General features: G+C 40.7%; 1 protein-coding gene across 3 annotated transcripts in view; it reads right to left on the reverse strand.

Moving 5' to 3' along the window:
• The window catches only part of OSMR (oncostatin M receptor), a 99,899-nt gene that overhangs the window by 13,469 nt on the left and 64,481 nt on the right, over window positions 1-21,949 (reverse strand). For all 3 annotated transcript variants that reach the window (XM_010336658.3, XM_039470412.2, XM_039470426.2), the window contains exons 10-15: window positions 9,977-10,053; window positions 8,259-8,481; window positions 5,262-5,441; window positions 3,800-3,904; window positions 2,827-3,000; window positions 2,076-2,243 (exon numbers count right to left, since the gene is read on the reverse strand). In XM_010336658.3, the coding sequence (XP_010334960.1) occupies window positions 2,076-2,243; window positions 2,827-3,000; window positions 3,800-3,904; window positions 5,262-5,441; window positions 8,259-8,481; window positions 9,977-10,053 (927 nt within the window). The remainder of the gene's footprint in view (window positions 1-2,075; window positions 2,244-2,826; window positions 3,001-3,799; window positions 3,905-5,261; window positions 5,442-8,258; window positions 8,482-9,976; window positions 10,054-21,949) is intronic.

Genomic DNA, 21,949 nt, shown 5'->3' on the forward strand with positions numbered 1-21,949 from the left:
AAGACCATAGGAGCATATCTCTTACATCATCAGCATGACCTAGATGTGAGACATGGAGTCCAAGGAGATCAAACCTCTGAAAGTTTTGGAACTTTATGGTTTAATGACTGCCCTATTGGATTTCGAACTTGCATGAGGCCTGAGGCCTGTAGTTCCTATGTTTCGGCCAATTTCTCCCATTTAGAATGGATGTATGTACCCAATGACTGTACTCCCATTCTATCTAGGAAACAACTCACTTGCTTTTAATTTTACAGGCTCATAGGTGGAAGAAACTTGCCTTGTCTCAGATTAGACTTTGGACTTGGACTTTTGGGTTAATACTGGAATGAGCTAAGACTTTGGGGGACTGTTGGAAAGGCACAACTGTGTTTTGAAAAGTGAGGGCATGAGATTTGGAAGGGGCCAGAAGTGGAATGATATTGTTTGGCGGTGTCCCCACCCAAATTTCCAATTGTAGCTCCCATAATCCCCACCTGTCCTTGGAGGGATGCAGTGAGAGGCAATTGAATCATGGAGGTGTTTACCCCCATGCTGTTCTCATGATAGTGAATGAGTTATCACAAGATCTGATGGTTTTATAAGGTGCTTTTCCCCCTTTGCTCGGCACTTATTTCTCCTTCCACCACATGAAGAAGGATGTGTTTGCTTTCCCTCTGCCATGATTGTTAAATTTCCTGAGGCCTCCCCAGCCCATGTGGAACTGTGAGTTAATTAAACTTCTTTACTTTATAAATTACTCACTCTCAGGTAGTTCTTTAAAGAAGTGTGAGAACGGACTGATACACTGCCACTGCAGTCACGTGTGTCCGAATCACCAGTCAGGGCATTCCAGGGTCAGCAGTCCAACAGAATGTGCCCATCTCTACAGCTCCAGCTTCAGTGAGGGCACCTTATACTAAGGAAAGGTGGTAACTTCAGCCAAGCCTTTTGACTCTATTTGCTTTTCATGAGTGCCTTCCAGGACCTTCTATGATTCCCTTATTGAAGATACTCTTTTCTCCTCTTTCCTCCATCAGTATCTATTTTTGCTCACCACATTCCTGTTTATTGGATGTCAGGGTTTGCATGAGAATAAATGTTTCCATCAACCAGTTCTTACTGTCTTTCTCCCTTCCCTCTTACTTCTTCATCTTGCAAGCCAAATGCATTTTTGAAAAGATCTATCTCTCTCTCCACCTCAACATTTCTCAATCAGATACGCAAACAGGGAGTTGGCAAGCAAGCACTCCATGCCTCTGACCTATTCCTTCCCACAGCACCAATCTCTAATTGCCCCTAAAGGCCCTGGCAGAATCAAGAAGCAGTTTGTTTGCTGCTGAGGGAAACTAGTCAGAGGAAAGCTGGCTCCAGAGAACAATTCTGCTGAGAAAACCAGCACCACTCTTCTCTAGGCAGAAGCCATGTGGCTCTTCTGATATCAACACTAAAATACGCTATCTGTGATTTTCAAACTACATACAGGATAGTAAAACTGAGTTCCAGGGAACTGTCTCAGGGGCCACTGAGGGAGGCAGAAGGAAGATTCTAGGCCATAGTCAGTCAGATTAGCTCCATTTATATCAGTTTTATGTAGTGAGAGTCTGGGCAACCCTTTTTTTTTTTTTTTTTTTTTTTTTGAGACGGAGTTTCGCCCTTGTTACCCAGGCTGGAGTGCAATGGCGCGATCTCGGCTCACCGCAACCTCTGCCTCCTGGGGTCAGGCAGTTCTCCTGCCTCAGCCTCCTGAGTAGCTGGGATTACAGGCACGTGCCACCATGCCCAGCTAATTTTTTGCACTTTTTGTAGAGACGGGGTTTCACCATGTTAACCAGGATGGTCTCGATCTCTTGACCTCGTGATCCACCCGCCTCGGCCTCCCAAAGTGCTGGGATTACAGGCTTGAGCCACCGCGCCCGGCCTGGGCAACCCTTTTTTTGTGAACCAAAGGGTTTCATCAAGAGAAAGAGGGAGGTGGGATGGGAAGAAAAAAGATTTGAAAATTTCTGATCTAGATAAAGCCTAAGTCAACTCTTCTGTAATTTGTTAGTTTTCCAGAAACTCCTAAGGGAGAGCTTTGATTTGGGAAAACTCACAGTGTTCATCCGGAGTGGTGACCTTCGTGAACGTAGCATTGGGGCCCTCACCAGCACTAGTGAACGGAGTGACGAAAAACTCATAGAAGGATTTCGGCTTTAGGTTGTCCACAATCAATGCCTTTTCTTCTGGGTTGTCAATTTTGTATTTGCAACATTCTGAACCATCTGTGATTAAAAAAAATTTTTTTTCAAGGAAAACAATATTTTATTAAAAGTGTGGTATCCTGTGAGAGAGTTGGACACTAATACTCTTGTTAACTCAGCACCATCAACATGTTTATACCAAAAACAAAAATCAAAGCGTAATTTCATCACCATGGGTACACCGGGTAAAATGATCAGGAGATGGCACAAAAGGCAAAAAGCCATTGAACAATGGGTACTAATGATCCAGGCAGAGCATACAAATCTGTAAGAAATAGTAAGAGCTTGCAAGGGGCTTAAAAGTAAAGTGGAACAATGCTCAATAAACTGAAAAAAAAAAAAAGTTTCATAAAGGGCAGGCTTTCTTAAGGAGCTGATGGTGCTTCAGATACTTCTAAAAATACCAGATCACATTGTTTTTTAAATAAGTTAAAATGCTGCCCCCCCACCACCTCGTTCACCCTACTAATTTGTTTAAGAACACCTTTTCAGTATAATGTCATGCAAGAAGAGAATTAAGCCTGGTCAGTCTGAGATGGCAGCCATTATTTTCAATGATTTCAAATAATGAGATCTTAATAAATAAATTAAAAATACATGTCACCTGAAAGAACTGCCTTTTCAAATCGTGGATGGCACTGTCTCGCCTTGGATTTCAGATAGACATGGTACCCTTGTATAAAACCAGGTTGCGATTCAGTAGAGTAATATTTCCAACTCAGAGTGAAGGAATGGGATGTTAACTTATCTACCAGCACATGAGGGTTGTCTGAAGGAGCTAGGAAAAGAAGTTGGGATAAGAGAAAAGTCATGATTTGGAAATAGTCTCAGAACATTCATGTCAACCAATAGAAGAACCACAGCCAGCTCTGGGGGTTGTAAGAGCTTATGCTAAGTTAAGGAGTTTTATCTGTTTCTCTAGAGGATTTGTGCCTTGACAGTTTATGAGAGCTGTGAAGGAGTTGAGCAACCTTGTTCAAGTCTTGCCTTTTACAGATGAAAAATGGACACCCAGAGACTAAATAACTTGCACATGGTCACAAAGCCAGAAAAAAAAAAAAAAAGGAAGGGAGGGAGGGAGGGAGGGAAGTGAAGGAAGGAAAGAAAGGGAAGGAAGGGAAGGAGGGAGGGAAGGTTGTGGCAGTGCATAGTTATCCAAGTGTCACTGAAAAACAATCCAGGAATGCTTACTTTGAGGCTTTGCTGAGGCCATTTTCCTATCCATGCTTATGCATACTTGGACTGTGCATACAAGGTCACATTCCTCCTGCCTGCTCTGACCCAACTATAAACTGTGTGTCAGCTCCTGCTAAAGGAAAAACCCCTGAGAACTGGTCTGATTTGTGTGATAGGGTATAAGAGACTGAACAAAGGAAGAAAGTGAGAGACTTGGCAATAAGGATTAATGAAAATGTTTTGTGTTAGTATGATTAAAAAATAATTTAAAAACCCCAATTGCTAGAATAAATGGGACACCAAAAATAGGGTATGGTGCTGACAGATGTCACCTATACAAAAAGCTAGGAATCTATGAATTCAAGTCTACACACGGGGCATGTTAAATACTTTCAACTTACCAAGTTCCTGAGAGTATCCTGTTTTCTTCGCTAATAAACAAGCAATTCTTTTTGTAGATAACCCATAAATTCTGAAGTTGTATCGAACTCCTGGTCTAAAAGTATCTAGGGAAAAAAAGTCAACAGATTTTTAATAGCACAGAATGACGTTTCCTAATTCTGAAAAGTAAAAGTGAAAAGGCGTGGCACTGTGGCTCACGCCTATAATTCCACACTTTGGGAGGCCAAGGCAGGCTGATCACTTGAGGCCAGGAGTTGGAGACCGGCCTGGCCAACGTGGTGAAACTCCATCTCCACTAAAAATACAAAAATTAGCCGGGCGTAATAATGGGCGTCTGTAATTCCAGCTACTGGGGAGGCTGAGACAGGAGAATCACTTGAACCCAAGAGGCAGAGGTATAGTGAGCTGAGATCAAGGCACTGCACTCCAACCTGGGTAGCAGATCAACAGTCTGTCTCAAAAAAAAAAAAATAAAAATAAAAAAGAAAAATAAATGTCTGCTCCCCTAATAATGGCCTTTCAGGAATTTTGCATTTTATCGCCATCATATTCCCTCCTTCCATAAAGCCTTGGAGTCCTCCATGTTGCAAACATCTGACCCCACTGTCTTGTCTCCAGTAAAACCTGCTGGGACTGGTCTCTGTAGTATTCTCTGAAGCAAGAGCTGTCAAACATGCCTGTATCCATGTGCATAGAACTGGTTGCAGAATCAGACCAGACACAGAAAACCATTCAAACCCTTCTTTGACTCCAAATCTCCTTCCAGTTCCTTGCCTTCCTTTTTCCCATTAAAGCCAATAGTCTTGAAAGCTTTGCTTCCGCTTCCTCATTTCCCTCTCACAGCTCTACCTCTGCAAACACCTTCCCGAACCCACCATACCACTGAAATTGGTGGGGCCTTGATCACCCTCTGAAGAGGGACATTTCTCACACCTTTCCCTGAGCCCAGTAGATGGCGCCACCCACCCCTCCAGCTCAAGCCACACAAACCTGTGCTCCTCTGACTGCTAAACTAGCAATCTTCACATTACATATCCAACGTGGGAAGTAAGAGAACAAGTTCTACATGTTCTATTGAAACTGAAGTTGATAACTGACTCTCATCAACTCTCTTGTCTTAAACATCTTCCAAATCCATGCAAGTCTCTGCTTTTGTAAAAGCTCTCTGGACAACTGTTATAATGTCCCTTTGCCATTGGAGACTAGGCACTAATTTAGAGAAACAAGCTTATGAAAATCACTTCCCACCTCATGTGCAGATATTCTCTGCAAAAGTGGATTTAAAGGGCAAGTTTTAGATAATATTCTTGTAACATATGAACTCCTAACACCCATGCTGGATTTGTCTTTTCAAAAGTATTAGCTTAGCATAGTCAAAGTCTGTGAAACAGTCCAGAGATCCCACTGGAACTTGCTTCACGGTGAATATAGTAATGCAATCATATTGAAGCTTCCTCTTACCTGTGCTAATGACTGTGCTTGTGGCATTGGGACCTACATTCTTCCACTGGAGATCACAGAGTGTATACTTGGGATGGTCACACCAGTCCACAACATAGCCTACAACATCTCCAGGTTGGGGTTTCCAAGACAGAGAGAATCCACCCTCTGTGCCTGCAATTCTTTCTTCCTCAACCTCTTCTGTATATAAACAAATAGAGCAATGATCCAGATTTAATTAACTGTAAATTGTTTTAAGTGTGTAAGGTAGAAAATAAATATATATATGCACTGTAATAGAGCAATGATCCAGATTTAGTTAACTGTAAATTGTTTTAGGCATGTAAGGTAGAAAGTAAACATATACATGCACTATATCTAGTATGGAACAGACCTCCACTTCAATAGTTACAGGTACTTGGGTGGGGGATGCTTCAGTGGGTGAGTTCCTGTCTCTTACTTCCCAGCAAATATTCACACCTGCCCTTCAGATGCCCATCATGTTGACCTTCTGAAGCCCAACCAACTTCAGCACCTAGGACAGGGGTCAACAAACTACCACCAGTAGGATGATTCCAGCCTCTGAGGGTTGTTTTCATATGACCCTTGAGCTGAGAATGGTTCTAAGACTTTTTAAGAGTTGCAAAAATACAAATAAACCAACAAGAATGTATATAATACAATATGTGACGGTGATTGTATGACCTGCGAAAAGATTTGCTATCTGCCCCTTTACCAGAAAATTTGTTGATCCTTGATCTACAATCTGGTATTAGGTACTGGATCAGCTTCAAAAAACACCTGTTGAATGAATAACTAATGCAGGTTAATTCTCCCACAATAGTATCAGTTGCTCTTGAAGTAGATATTGCTTATGAGGTGCTAGGGGTAGGAACTGAGTTGAAGACAACATTCAGGTGTATTAACAGTTGGGTTATATAAGGATATACACACAGTTTATGACTAATGCTGCCATATCAACCTATTTCATAAGTTAAAGTAGGTTTCTTGATGTCTGACAACTGGAAAAAGGGTGACATGACCTCAGGGAACTCCTGAGTTCCAACAAAGGGATACCTTAACCTTGAGGCATGAGAATTTCTCCTCTTTCCACAGGCTTACACTAAGAACAGATTTATTGTTTTTCTGTAATTCATATTTAGCTGGGCATCCTGCATTTTATCTGGCAACCCTAATTACAACTGATTCATTTTAAAGGGCATCCGAGTATCATCCAGCTGGGGGCACCCAAAGGAATGCGTAGCCCTAGGTAAAAGGTAAAGGCCCAGGAGGGCATTACAGATCCCATCCAAGTGACTTCCCTGCCTTCCTCCACCAAGCAGACAAATGCCCCTCACATATTAAGTGGACTTCACTTTACTTATTGATGCTGAGTAAAATTTAACTCCAAAACCAGGGTTAAAACTCTTAGAAATCTGCTTCTTTAAATTTGAAAATACGTTTTGAGAGATGGAGGTAAAAGAAAGAGTAGGAAAATCTTTATGTCAGTCATTCTTACCCTAGGGAAACATGGAGCACTTAAGGATAGCTAGCTGGAGCCTCACGATGGAAGGTCTAGGCATCTGAAGGCAGGGCCTGGGGATGGAGGGTATGGTAGGAGACCCCAAAATACATAATTGCTCTCAGCAGTGTTGCTTTGGACGCACCTGAGACCAGTTCAAAAGCAACAGTACCAGCTCCCCGCAGAGCAATGAAATGTCCCCTTTTCCTGTTCAGATCCTAATGAAGTCAGAACTTTAACACAGTTCTTCAGAAAGCAAAGGTTACACTAAACAACTCCTAAACCAACTCCTACAGCTTTTCTTCTATGGCACAATATAATTTCTTTTCCTCATCTGATACATACTGGATAGTTCTCTTAAAAACATAAAAATAAAACTGGCTGGGCACAGTGGCTCACGCTTTTAATCCCAGCACTTTGGGAGGCCAAGGCAGGTGGACCCCTGACCCCTGAGGTCAGGAGTTCATCAGCCTGGCCATTACGGTGAAACCCAGTTTCTACTAAAAATGCAAAAAAAAAAAAAAATTGCCAGGTGTTCTGGCAGGGGTCTGTAATTCTAGCTACTCAGAAGGCTGGGGCAGGAGAATTACTTGAATCCGGGAGGTAGAGGTTGCAGTGAACCCAGATAGTGCCCTAACCTGGAGTTTACTTCTTTATTATTTATTTTCAAATAAATAAATAAATAAATAAAACATCCTCTAATCCAATTCACTTAACCCAAATTTAGGCTGAACTTGAATAAATACGTACCATAGAACCTACCATAACCTCATAAGCAGGGTCTAGAAATTTTAATAGCAGGAACTGAAGGGTGATATTATTGCAAGGTTCGTGAATGATCCCAGGATGCCACTTGCCAACTGCCTTATGTATGTGCATGTGTGTATCATCTCATGGCGTGTAACTGTGAGGCTGACTCTTTTTATGGCTCTCTAAGAAGGAAATTAATATCACTAGTGATTTGGCATGGAAGGCCATTCCACCTTGTTTGCTCTTTCATAGGCAAGAGATTAGCTAGTTACTATCTTTTATTCTGTAACGACGTTAGCTGAGCCCTTGGTGAAAGTTGATGCCAGTTCTGATGATCTCTGATGTTCCTGGGCTCTTTCCAGGTACAAAGACTGAAAACACTTTTTACAAAATAGTAAATGCAATCCATATTTCACAAGCCACAAAGCTCATGAATATTAACTCCAACTCAGTGGTGACTGTTTGTTGGGATGTGTTTACTTGAATAAACCTGAGATAATTTCCCCAAGTATGTTGAAGAATCCCCTAGACAGAAATGTCCTGAACCATGGTTAAAGTCTCCTCCCCACACTGAAGGGACTGTCCCACTGAAACATGTTGACACACCTGGCCCAAAAGAAAATGACTGTTTGGTGACTAGACATTTTGTCTTCTTAAGTTATTGCTTTCTCAATTATCTATCACTACTTTATAATGTCATCAACATATTCCTAGAGAATGAGAAAAAAAATGAAAAACAAACTCACGGTTTTCAGGGTCTGCAGAGATGACTATTATAGAAGCAGGAGAGGCGCCCACACTGTTGTTGGCTGTGACCCAGACTTGGTAGGAATGCCGGTTGAGAGTTAGTTTTGTGCTTTTGGCTGATGCAGGAATGGAATGGAGCTCTGACCTGGACGGTTTGTCTAGATTTTCTACAACTACATTATAGAACAGGATTTTTCCATTGGCATGCAATTTTGATAAAGGCTGAAAAATATTAATAAACATTTAAAAAATGGTTTTAATTGAAAGGAGTTTGTACAATTCTCATCTTTTCTGTCCCTCAACTCCCTTACACACATGCACACACCAGCAAATTCAAACAGCTTAACAGAGAAAACAACCCTTTCAACCAAGCCTGAAATCAGACACTGGAATCTAACTGAAGGTGAGTAAAGAGGATTATTTGGAGTTAAGAGCCTCAAGAGTGTTATGTGTCCTAAGAGTGCTCAGGTCGGGAATCACAAGGAAGAGACTCTAACGTGGCAGAAAGAAAGATGTAAGGGGTAGCCAAGGGTAGAAAAGCAATGAGTACAAACAGTGCCACCCTGGGACCCCGAGGAGGAGCCTGGGTCCTGGCCTCACCCCACCTCCAGCTGTGCTGTCCCCATACAGCTGTACAGGGATTAGCTGCTCTCCATACTCAGAGCCCTCCTCTGGATAATCCTCAGGTTGCAGAGAAATTCCTGCCCACACAATGCCAAGCCCACTTCCAGGGTCTGTTCCTCAGGCCTCCCCTCTCCTGGCATGTGTACCACCAGACCTGAGAGTGGGCTGGGAGTGGCTATCTGCTTGGGATTGTGGACAGAATCCGGACTTGCAGACTGGTATGTCCACATGTCTGTGCACAGAGATCCTTGCAGAGTGTGCCAGACTAAAGGTGGAAAAAAAGTGGGGTAGGCTGCGACCAGAGCCCACTCTCTCAGCATCACCATGTTTCCATGTGAAAATGATGCATAACAGAGCTCAGAATACAAACCTGGCCTTCCAGGTTGTCATGAAGGTATATTAAGCAAGATAGAAGGATAAAACTTATTTGATATTACAATGTTTAAGCTTGATTTATAACTTTTAAATATAAATAGTATGAATGTTTAAATATGTGTAACCTTTTTTTTTGAGATGGAGTCTTTCTCTGTCACCCAGGCTGGAGTGCAGTGGCGTCATCTTGGCTCACTGCAACCTCCACTTCCCAGATTCAATAGATTCTCCTGCTTCAGCCTCCCAAGTAGCTGGGATTACAGGTATGCGCCACCATGCCCAGCTATGTTTCGTATTTTTAGTAGAGACCAGAGTTTCACTATGTTGGTCAAGCTGGTCTTGATCTCCTGACCTCGTGACCTGCCCACCTCAACCTCCTAAAGTGCTGTGATTACAGGTGTAAGCACCATGCCCGGCCTTGAAATATGTGTAACTTTTAACTAGGAAATGTGGTTGTTCACTTACACCTTTGCCCTGGGCCCTGCAAAAATCAGAGCTGTCCTGAGTTGAAGTTGCAGAGAAGAATGTTCTACCAGTCAGAACTGGTAATCAGTGGCATGAGCTGTCAAAAAAGTGGAGTGCGATTCTTCTACTAGGTAAGAAATTCTATTGGATGAATGTGAAGATGCCTTCCAGTTAAGACATTGAACCAATCCACCGTTCTACAGAGGAAGACATACTTGTTTCCACAAATGCGGCTTTTGGAATCTGCACATCTTACCTTCCAGAATAAGGTCACAATGTGACTTCCTGGCTCTGAGTTCACATTTCTCCAGACATCAGGGGCCTCTGAGGGAGCTGAAATTAACCAAATAAAGGTCCCTGGGTTATCATATGTATGTAAAGCAATATGCTCAACCTTTTTCTAGGTTGGTCAGTTCAACCTGAGGCTTGCTTCCCCGCTTTGTGCTCTCTGTAACTTCTGCCTGCTGGTCCACAGCCGCACTGCTCACTCCTCACTAGGTGCACACAGTACGGTGCTTTATAAAAACACCGGCTGCCTCTGAAAGCCTTTATAACATCAAGCCATAGAACTACCAAAGAATTTTGGAATAATTTGTCTGTTAGACCAATTCCAGATGAGTTAGGCAAACTTCCCCTTTGTTGACTTTGTAGGCACCGACCCTTGCTACTTCCTTGCCCCATGTGTGATGGCTAGAGGCATGCTGACGGGGAGCCCGCCAGGGGCAGGATGCTTTCTTCCTCCTGTTCATGATATCCACGCCTGGCCCGCTCACTGGAGTCCTGGTCTCCCTCCACTGGGAAGGCTTCATCCCACTCCTCCTTGCAGCTCCCTGCCGGTGCCTGGGTTATCTGCTTGCTGTGGACACCGAGGCACCTGCAGCACCCACAATTCCTTCTATTGTGGCTCTCACCTTGCTGTTATAGAATAGTGTGCTTCCTTGTCTCTCTGTCAATAAACCATAGATCCCTGGGGCCAAGGGCTTTGTAACTCTAGCATCTGGCTCAGGGCCTGGCACTTTGTAAAAGCTCTATAAACTGTTTGAATGAATAATAAAAAACTTCAAAGGAACTCAAAAAACAACCTGCTTCAATGTCTCAGTCTTTTCTTGTCTCCAAATCTTTGAAAATTGATTGAATGATTGATTCTGCATCTAAATCTGCATTTGCTCCATCAAGTTATCATGAGGAATGGTCTTTAAATCCAAACCAACTCTGGGTACCTATGTATAAAACTATTTAGGGGATTTCTTTTACACATAATAGTAGCTAATATTTATAGAGGGGTTACTAGATGCCAGCCCAGTTCCAAATGTTTTACATATATTAACTGATTTAATCCTCATAACAATTCTATGGGGCAGGGTATATAATAATTAATATTTAATCATAATTCTAATATATAATCATAATTATATGGGGCAGAATTATGATTATATACCCCATTCTGTAGATAAGGAAACTAATACCCAGAGAGAGCAAGTTAATTTCTCAAATCACCCAGGTGGAACTGAAAGTGAAGCCAAGATTTGAACTCAAGGTAGTTAGGGTCTGGTCATTCCATTATTCATTTTTAGAAAATAGATGATCAATTGAAGCCTAGGCTTGCATGCCAGTTCAACAAAATTCTCATTATAAAAAATCTCAGCAATGAAAAAATAATAAAATCAATGCAATTTATTTAAAAATCTTTAAAAGGCACACATTTTAGTCATTGATTGATAAAAATATTATGAAAGTCTTATTAAGACGAGCATTTTTTTTTTTTTTTTGAGATGGAGTTTCGCTCTTGTTACCCAGGCTGGAGTGCAATGGTGCGATCTTGGCTCACCGCAACCTCCGCCTCCTGGGTTCAGGCAATTCTCTTGCCTCAGCCTCCTAAGTAGCTGGGACTACAGGCACGTGCCACCATGCCCAGCTAATTTTTTGTATTTTTAGTAGAGACGGGGTTTCACCATGTTGACCAGGATGGTCTCGATCTCTTGACCTTGTGATCCACCCGTCTCGGCCTCCCAAAGTGCTGGGATTACAGGCTTGAACCACTGCGCCCGGCTGATGAGCTTGTTTTTTAGTTTGCAATTTGTTTTGTTGTATTTATGTAATACTCTGTATTCATACAGGATCAAATTTTCTACTGATAGCATTTTGTCATGGTATGACTTTCATAAGAATAGTACAACAAAAAGTAGTCAAAAGAATTTATGAAATTCATAAGCCACAAGAATATCAGGAAAATACAGATGACCCAATTATTACGCATCCATGAAGACAAAAAAAAAGAAACTCATAAGTGTTAATGTCATTCTGCAATTGAGCCATAACAGCATATCTCATTTTAAAATCCAGACTTAATCCATCTTCATCTCTCTACTCACATTTTGTGAATCTGCTGCCTCAGCTTTCTGAATTTGAAAATACAACTACAGCCTGTCTCATATGACTTCTGTTTTTAATGTTTACTTTGAAACTTCCCTTTAATTCTTAAAGACAGCTTGAATATTTTAGCATGGCCCCTAACAAAAATAATTGAATTAAATTCAAGTATCTAATTAAGAGAGCTAATAGCAATTACTACAACCTAAACAATTCTTGTGATAACAAAAATCAATTTAAATACAAGATGTGGTATAGAGTTGTTAGTTTAATAATCTTATGGTTTAATAGTCCAGATTCCGTTTTAGAGTAATGATATAAAACCCAATTACTTATTAGTAGGTTTCTTAACTTTATATGAATTATTTTTCTTCCAACTCTTCCAACTGTTCTTCCAGCTCTCAGTTTGCCAAATCACAAACTTGATTTTGATCAGAGAAAAACGTTTTTGGAAGGTGCAAATCAGTATTTACTAAATGTTTACCAGTCTACTATCATTGATAGAGTTTACTATATTTCAAAATATATATTCCAGTGTTGTTGAATTTTTGACAAATTGTGATTTCATTAAATTAGAGTTTGGTAATCAAAACATAACTTCAAAGTCCACCATCTGAGCGCCACTTTAATCTCCAGATATCTTTGTGCATGTTATTATGTTTCTGAAAGTAATTTAGCATAATTCCATATAACTAATTCATGTGAAAACATAGTCAAAACTTCATTATTCAGTAGCTAATAATCAAACTTCAGTGAATCATATCCCTATTACATTTTATTTTCCTTTGAAATACTTTAAAAAGTATTTCCTAGAAACTCTCTTTTTTTGTTATAACTTAAACTTTTATTTTAGAGTCACGGAGTACATGTGCAGTTTTGTTACATGGGTATACTGTGCAATGCCGAGGTTTGGAATATGAATGATCCCATCACCCAAATAGCCCAAATAGAACCCAATGGTTAGTTTTTCAACCCTCGCCCCCTCTAGTAATCCCTGGTGTCTATTATTTCTATCTTTATTTTAATGAATACCCATTGTTTAGTTCCCACTTAAAAGTGAAAACATGCAGTATTGGTTTTCTGTTCCTGCATTAATTTGCTTAGAATAACAGCCTCCAGCTGCATTCATGTTGCTGGGAAGAACATTATTTCATTATTTTTTATGGCTGTGTAGTATTCCATGGTGTATATGCATCTTGTTTTCTTTATCCACTCCACCATTAATGGGCACCTAGGTAGATTCCACATCTTTGCTATGGTGAATAGTACTATGATGAACATAGGAGTGTAGGTATCTTTTTGGTAGAATGATTTATTTTCTTTTGGATATATACCTAATAATGGGATTGCTGGGTGGGATGGTAGCTCTGTTTTGAGAAATCTCCGAACTGCTTTTTATGAAAGCTGAACTAATTCATATTCCCACCAACAGTGTGAAGTGTTTCCTTTCCCCTGCAGCTTCCCCAGCATCTGTTGCTTTTTGACTTTTTAGTAATAGCCATTTGACTGGTGTCCTCATTAGAAAAAGTAGTAGGTGCACAGAGAAGCTCAAGAAAATATCCTGTGACCACAGACATAAAAGATGACCATCTACTAGCCAAACAGAGTGGCCTCTGAGAAGCAACCTCAGCCAACAGCTTGATGTCAGATTCCTAGCCTCTAGAATTACCAGACACTAAATTTCTGTAAAGTCCTTCAGAATGTGTACTGTGTTATCAAAGCTCTAAAAAACTGTTACAACCTATTAATACACATGAAATATATTCCTGGCAGCATGGCCGAAATGAAAACCGAGTTTTATTATGTCAGGCTCCACTTGCATTTGAGAGCTGAAGCACTGTGGCCTCCCTTATGAAATATTATGAAGACATGTGAAGAGGGCTCCTGCCCTAAAGGGGCTACAAGGATGAGTTCTGAGAGATGACACATTGCAAACAAATGCATACAGTAGCTTAACCTTCCCCGTTTTTGTGTAACACCTCCTTTTGTGTAAAAACTTTCTTGTAAGAATGTTGGCTATTAATATTTAGAGAAGGTCTAGCAGGGCAGTGGAGCTCACTGCTACTGAAGCTATCTGGAGTAGCTAAAGAAAACAGTAACAACATGCAAAGGGTTTTTAAAAATAGCCTTTCTGATTGGTGTGAGATGATGTCTCATTGTGATTTGATTTGCATTTTTCTGATGATTGGTGAAGTTGTGTTTTCATATTTTTTGGCTGCTTGAATGTCTTCAGAACTCTGTTCATATCTTTTACAGACTTTTTAATGGGGTTGTTTGCTTTTTCTTTGTTGACTTAAGTTCCTTATTGATTCTGGATATTAGATCTTTGTCAGCTGCATAGTTTAGAAATAGTTTCTCACATTCCATAGGTTGTTGCTTACTCTTTTGGTAGTTTCTTCTGTGGTTCAGTAGCTTGTTTAATTAGGTCCCATTTTTGAATTTTTGTTTTTGTTGCAATTGCTTTTCAAGACTTAGTCATAAATTATTTCCCAAGGCTAATGTACAGAACAGTGTTTCCTAGGTATTCTTCTAGGATTCCTATGGTTTGAGGTCTTACATTTAAATCTTTAATTCATTTGAGTTAATTTTTGGACATGGTGAAAGGGAGAAGTCTAGTTTCATTTGTCAACATACAGCTAGCCAGCTAACCCTGCACCATCTATTGAATTAGGAGTCCTTTCCCCACTGCTTATTTTTTGCTCACTTTGTAGAAGATCAGATGGCTGTAGGTGTGTAGTTTTGTTTCTGGGTTCTCTATTCTGCTCCATTGGTCTATGTGACTTTTTGTACTGGTATTTTTTTGTACTGGTACCATGATGTTTCAGTTATTGTAACCTGTAGGATAGTTTGAAGTTGAGTAATGTGCTGTCTATTCCTTTGCCCGTTTTGCTTAGAAATGCTTTGGCTATACACGTTCTTTTTCGTTCTCAAATAAATTCTTAGAATTTTTTTTTCTATTTCTGTGAAAAATAACATTGATAGTTTGATAGAAATAGCATTGAATCTGTAGATGGCTTTGGGGAGTCTGGTCATTTTAATGATGTTGATTCTTCTAATCCATGAGCATGGAATATTTTTCTATTTTTTTGTCATCTACGATTTCTTTCAGCAGTGTTTTCTAGTTCTCCTTTTAGAGATATTTCACCTCCTTGGTTAAATGTATTATAGGGGTGTGTGTGTGTGTGTGTGTGTGTGTGTGTGTGTGTGTGTGTGTGTTTTGAAAGTGGGATTGCGTTCTTAACTTGGGTCTCAATCTTATTGGTGTATAGAAATACTACTGATTTTTGTACACTGATCTTGTATCCTCAAACTTTGAAGTCTTTTTTTTTTTTTTTTTTAATCAGATCTAGGAACTTTTTTCCAGAGACATATGGGATTTTCTAGGTATAAAATCCTATCATCTGCAAACAGAGATAGTTTGACTTCTGACTTCCTCTCTTTCTATTTGGATGCCTTTTATTTCTTTCTCTTGCCTGACTGCTCTGGCTGGGACTTCTAGTATTATGTTGAACAGAAGTGGTAAGAGTGGGCATCCTTGTCTTATTCCAGTTCTCAAGTGGAATGCTTCCAGCTTTTGCCCATTTAGAATGATATTGGTTGTGGATTTGTCATAGATAGCTCTTATTTTGAGATATGTTCCTTCAACAACCATTTTGCTGAGAGTTTTCAACATGAATGGATGTTGAATTTTATCAAAAGCTTTTTCTGCATATAGAGATAATTTTTTTATTTTTAATTCAGTTTATGTGATGAATCACATTTATTGATTTGTGTTGGCTGACTCAATCTGGTATCCCAGGGATAAAGCCTATTTGATCATGGTAGATTAGCTTTTTGATGTGCTGCTGGATCTGGACTGCTAGGATTTTGAGGATTTTTGCATCTATGTTCATTAGGGATATTGACCTGAAATTTTCTCTTTTTGTTGTGTGTCTGTCTAGTTTTGGTGTCAGAATGATGTTGGCCTCAAGAATGAGTTAGGGAGAAGCCCCCCTCCTCAGCTTTTTGAAATAGTTTACGTGGGAATGGTACCAGCTCTTTACACCTCTGATAGAATTTGGCTGTGAATGCATCTGGTCCTGGTCTTTTCCTGGTTTCTAGGCTTTTTGTTACTGATTCAATTTCAGATCTCATTATTGATCTGTCCAGGGATTCAGTTTCTTTCTGGTTCAATCTTGAGAAGCTATATGTTTCCAGGTTGTATGTTTTCTAGTTTGTGTCCATAAGGTATTCATAGTAATCTCTGAGAGTTTTTGTATTTCTGTGGGGTCAAGTGGTAATGTCCTCTTTGACATTTCTGATTGTGTTTACTTGGATCGTTGCTCTTTTATTCTTGATTAGTCTAGATTGTGATCTATCAAACTTATTTATTCTTTTGAATAACTCCTGGGTTCACTGAGCTTTTGTATAAATTTTTTGCATCTCAATTTCCTTCAGTTCAGCTCTAATTTTGGTTATTTCTTATCTTCTTCCAGCTTTGGTGTTGGTTTGCTCGTTTCTCTAGTTCTTTGAAGTGTGATGTTGGGTTGTTAATTTGAGATCTTTATAACTTTCAAATGCAGGCATTTAGCACTAGAAACTTTACTCTTATCATGGCTTTGCTGTGTCTCAGAGATCTTAGTACATTGTTATTTTTCTTCTCATTAGTTTCAAATATTTTCTTAATTTCTGCCTTAATTTCATTGTTTATCCAAAAGTCATTAAGGAGCAGGTTAATTTCCATGTAATCTGATGTTTTGAGTGACTTTCTTAGTACTGATTTCTATTTTTAATTTGCGGTTGCTTGACAGTGTTTGGTGTTATTTTAGATTTTTTTGAATTTGCTCAGGATTGTTTTATATCTTATTGTGTGGTCAGTTTTAGAGTATCTGCCATGTGCAGATGAGAATAATGTATATTTATTTGGGGTGGAGAGTTCTGTAGGCACATTTGGTCAGGTGTCAAGTTGAGGTCCTTAGTATCTATTAGTTTTCTGTCTTGATAATCCATGTAATACTTCCAATGAAATGTAGTCTCTTTGTAGGTCTCTAAGAACTTACTTTATGAATCTTGGCTCCTGTGTTAGGTGCATATATATTTAGGATAGTTAAGTCTTCTTGTAGAATTGAACTCTTTGCTGTTATGTAATGCCCTTCTTTGTCTTTTCTGATCATTGTTGGCTGAAAGTACATTTGGACAGAAATTGGAATAGCAACCCCTACTTTTTTCTGTTTCGTTTGCTTGGTAGATTTTTCTGCATCCATCCCTTTACTTTAAGCCTATGGGTTCACTGCATGTGATATAAGCATGCTGTAGATGGCACACAGTTGGATCTTGCTTCTTTCTCCAACTTGCCACTCTGTGCCTTTCAATTGGGCATGTATCCTGTGCACATTCAAGTTTAATATGATATGTGTAAATTCGATCCTGTCATTGTCTTGTTAGCTGGTTATTATGCAGATTTAATTGTGTGGTGCTTTATACTGTCAATGGTCTACTACTTAAATCTGTTTTTGTAGTGGTTGGTAATGGACTTCATTTTTCATATTTAGCACTTCCTTAATGATCTCTTCTAAGGCAGGTCTGGTGGTGGTGAATTCCCTAGGCACTTGCATGTTTGAAAGCATCTTATTTCTCATTTACTTATGAAGCTTAGCTTGGCTAGATATGAAATTCCTGGTTGATATTTCTTTTAAGAATGCTAAATATAGGCCCCCAGTCTCTTTTGTCTTGTAGGGTTTCTGATGAAAGGTCCACTGTTAGCCTGATAGGGTACCCTTTGTAGGTGACCTACACTATCTTCCTAGCTGCCTTTAACATTTTTTCTTTCATTTTGACCTTGAAGAATCTGATGACTATGTCGTGGGGACATGGTATCTTGGGGATAGTCATCTTCTTGTATAGTATCTCATAGGGGTCCTCTCCAGTGAGGTTGGGAACATTTTTGTGAATAATATCCTCAAACATGTTTTCCAAGTTGCTTGCCTTCTCTCCCTCTCTTTCAAGAACACCAATGAATGGCTGATCTGTTCTCTTTCCATAATTCTTTACTGATTTTTCTTTATGTTTGTCTAACTGAGTTATTTTTAAGAACTGGTCATTGAGCTCTAAGACGCTTTCCTCAGCTTGCGTTTGTATTATGAAATTCTTGAAATGAATTATTCAGCTCTTTCAGATCAGTTTTATTCCTCCTTTAAATGACCATTTCATCTTTTATCTCCTGTATCATCTTGTTGTAATCCTTAGATTTCTTGGACTGGGTTCTGACTTTCTCTTGGATGTGGATGATCTTTGTTCATCTTTATTCTGAATTCTAATTCTGTCATTTTGAACAGGTTAACAACCATTGCTGGGATGCCAGTGTGGTCTCCGGAGGTAAGAAGACACTCTAGCTTTTTGAGTTGCCAGAGTTCTTGTATTGTTTCTTTCTCATCTTGCAGGCTGATATTCCTTTAGTCTTTGAAGTTGTTGGATGGGTTATTGTTTTGTTCTTTGATGTCCTAGGGGAACATCTCATTTTGGTATAAGTTGAGTTCAGTTGCCTGGGTTCCTATCTGGAAGATTTTAAGAGGATAAGAGTCAGTTTAGCACTCCTGGTCTGGATGCTCTAACTCTGCAGGACTGGTATCAGGCACCCACCTTTGTTCTCTGGCCCCTCAAGTCTAGGAACCTACTGTTTTGGAGGGGCTGAAGTATTCCCAGTCTGTTGGCCAGAAAACTCTGATGAGTGGTGCAGGTCAAAGCACTTCATCAGGGCAGTGGCAGCAAGATCCATGCTCACTCATGTGTGCCAGCAGCCATGGCAGTGCAGTGGTTTGTACATGCATCAGCTGGGGTGGGGTACCTGTGAGAGTTGGGCTGCAAGTTTCCTGCATGCACTTGCCCTAGCAGTGGGATGCAGGCAGGGGCAGAACCAATGACAGTGCCCGCCCTGGTGCTGGCAGTAGTGGGAGCAGGAGGCTACCAGTCTTTGTGCATGAGTTTGCACAGGCAGCAGTGGTAGTGTAGAGTAGGCGTCTTTTTACACAGGGAGCCAGTTCACTGTCCCTCAGACTGTTGGAGGGCCACCACATACTGTGCTCCTCTCACTGACCACCAATGAAAGAGGTGCCCCTTCCTGAAGTGTGGTGGGTGGCCGGATAAATGGCCTCAGGGGGCCGCATGCAGCCCATGGGCCGTAGTTTGGGGATGCCTGGTGTAGAGGGTCAGCAGAATTGCCAGCATCCATGCATGCATTCACATCGGCAGTTGTGGTGGCACTGGGAAGGCAGGGCTGCTGTTGTCTGTGTGCTGGTTTGCAGCAGCTGCAGTGGTAGCACTGAGGTGGGGGCAGAATTTCTGATGTCTCTTCATGCATTTGTGCCAGTGATGGTGTTGTGGGGGGTGCAGGGCTGTGCACACACTGACACTGGTGGCAATGTCGGGAGTGGGGGTGGGGCCACTGGTGTCCATGTACTCTTTCACACCAGAAATGGCAGCGCCGAGGAGAGGCAGGGCCACACGTTGCACTTATGCCAGCAGCAGAAGTGAGATATGTGCACACACATGAGCCATAGGAGGAGAAGAGGCAAGGTCCACCCGCAGGTGTGCACTGGCAAAGTGGTAGTGGGGTGGCCATGGGCAAGTGCAGGCTGACAAAGTGGCACTGGGGAGGCTCTGGTTGGGGGAGGTTGCGGGTGGGCTGATGCATGTCAGTAGGGGCTGCCCTGCCGGAACTCTCCAATAATCAGGTGTCATCTGCCAGCAAAGCAGCTATGATGAGATCCCCCAGGAAGCACCTTGGCTTGGCATCTGAGGCTGCACTGCCAGCTAGCGTGGCCAGGCTGGAGCCTCAGGAGAGGCCAGCAAACAGGGGACCACTCACATTGGACTGGCCCCACCTCATGGGTAAGACCACTGTCCTCCATCTAGGTTTGACAGTCACCTTATGGCCAAGGTCTCCTAGAGGAGCACGGCAAGGCTTGGGGGCTTGGCATCCCTGGCCATGCTCCACTGCAGATGTTTCCGCACCAAACCCTCTGGGCTCTTCCCAGGATGAAGCCCTGTTCCTACTGCCTCTCTAAGAAGTTCTTCCTGCCAGCCCAACTGTCCACGAGGGTTGTGGGGTTTCCTGCTGCCTGGATTACAAAGGCCCATGGCAGGAGCAGGCAGCCTGTTCAACCCCTTCCCCAGGAGTTGCTGGAGGCCAAGAACGAGTGTGGGTGCTTGGTAGCCCTGTGCAGGGCGTGCAGCTTGCTGGCCCTTCAGCCCAGCATCTGCGTTCTCCCTCTGTCCACTCTTAATCTAGGGTTTCTAGGTATAGAATCATATCGTCAGCAAAGACAAAGAGTTTTACTTCTCTTCCTTTTGGGATGTGTTTCTCTTGCCTGATTCCTCTGACTAGGACTTCCAACTTCTATTTTTTAAATATGACTTCTGCATACAAAAATCATTTAAAAATTTTGACTGTTAAGTGTGAAAGTGTTAAATAGCAACTGTCACGAAATTAACAAAATTAAGATGTTTCAAGTTGTTTCAAATATTAAAAAATAGCTTTTCTTTTTTTATTTTTGGTTTGTGAGAGGACAAGTAACTTTTGATCTGATTCAGAACATGTCTTTGAAATAAGAACTATTTTGGAATATAAAAATTTATGCCTCCATTTTATAAAAACACAGTCTTTTTTCCTGCTCATTGACATTTAAGTGGGGAGAAAAATCTCTAAAGCCTATTTCCTAACTATAACCTTTTTTTTCTTTCAGATGCTGACACAACACTTTATGCTTAAGTTAAAGGTGACCCTATGTTTTTAAAGCTATTAAAGCAGATTTCAATTTGCTAAATAAGCCATTGGAGAAGCCAATATTAAATGTAAAACTTTATTGAAATACTCAAGCACAATATCTAAGCTCAATGCAAAATCTTCAGCTGGCTTATAAATTACTATTTATAACAAAAAAAGTGCTACAATATAGTTGATAGCACTCTATTTTATAAACAACATAGTTTCTACCATCATATCATTTAACTTGATATCTGCTCACTATAATTATACTTAAGCATGATTATACCACACATAAACATTGAGTTTTCCAGCATTAAGCAAAGTGAGATCAGACATAATAAAAAATTCCTATACGTTTACCTTCAGTAGAGTCATCTCATTTTCTTGTCATCATCAAAAGCAAAGTTAAGTGTTTTCAAGATGTTAGATTATTACTACAATCCAAAAGAAACTCTATTCTTTTGCTATCTTCCCCTTTTACATAATTTTAATTATGTTGGAATACATTTTAAAAAAACAAACAAAAAAGTAAAGCAAAATATAAAACTTTTTCTCTAAAACAACTGAGGAAAATACAACATTCCTCTCAGGAACAGGGCTTTCCAGAGCAAAGATTATTGAGGAACCTGTAACCCTAGGAAAAATTACTGGAATCTCAATGGGCTTGAGGATAGGCAGGCACCACCAGGGAAGGGGGAGGCCTGGAGAACTTGACTAATGACCATCCTCATGTGTGGATTCTGATTAGCTGCCCCCACCACCCTCAGATTTGAATCACTGCTTTAAAATGGTCCTCCCAAAATGAAACAGAAAGAGTTCTGCCAGCTGCCATACACAAATAACGTGATGAATAAAATACATATGTATAATCCTTCCTTTGGCAGTAAAACAGCCAGGACTTGAATCAACAAGATCTGGAGGTTGTAATAACACCAAGAGAGAGAACACACAGAATTATGCTCTGGTTAAGGGTGGAGATCTGGCGTCAGGCTGCCTAGATGTGAGTCGCAGCTCAGTCAGTGCCTGGCTGGGCCAGTTAAATTACTTAATCTTTCTCTGCTCTGATATCCTCTGGCATAAAATGAGGATAATAAGAATACCTAACTGCATGTTGTC

Source organism: Saimiri boliviensis, chromosome 1, assembly GCF_048565385.1.
Source record: "Saimiri boliviensis isolate mSaiBol1 chromosome 1, mSaiBol1.pri, whole genome shotgun sequence".
NCBI lineage: Eukaryota > Metazoa > Chordata > Mammalia > Primates > Cebidae > Saimiri > Saimiri boliviensis.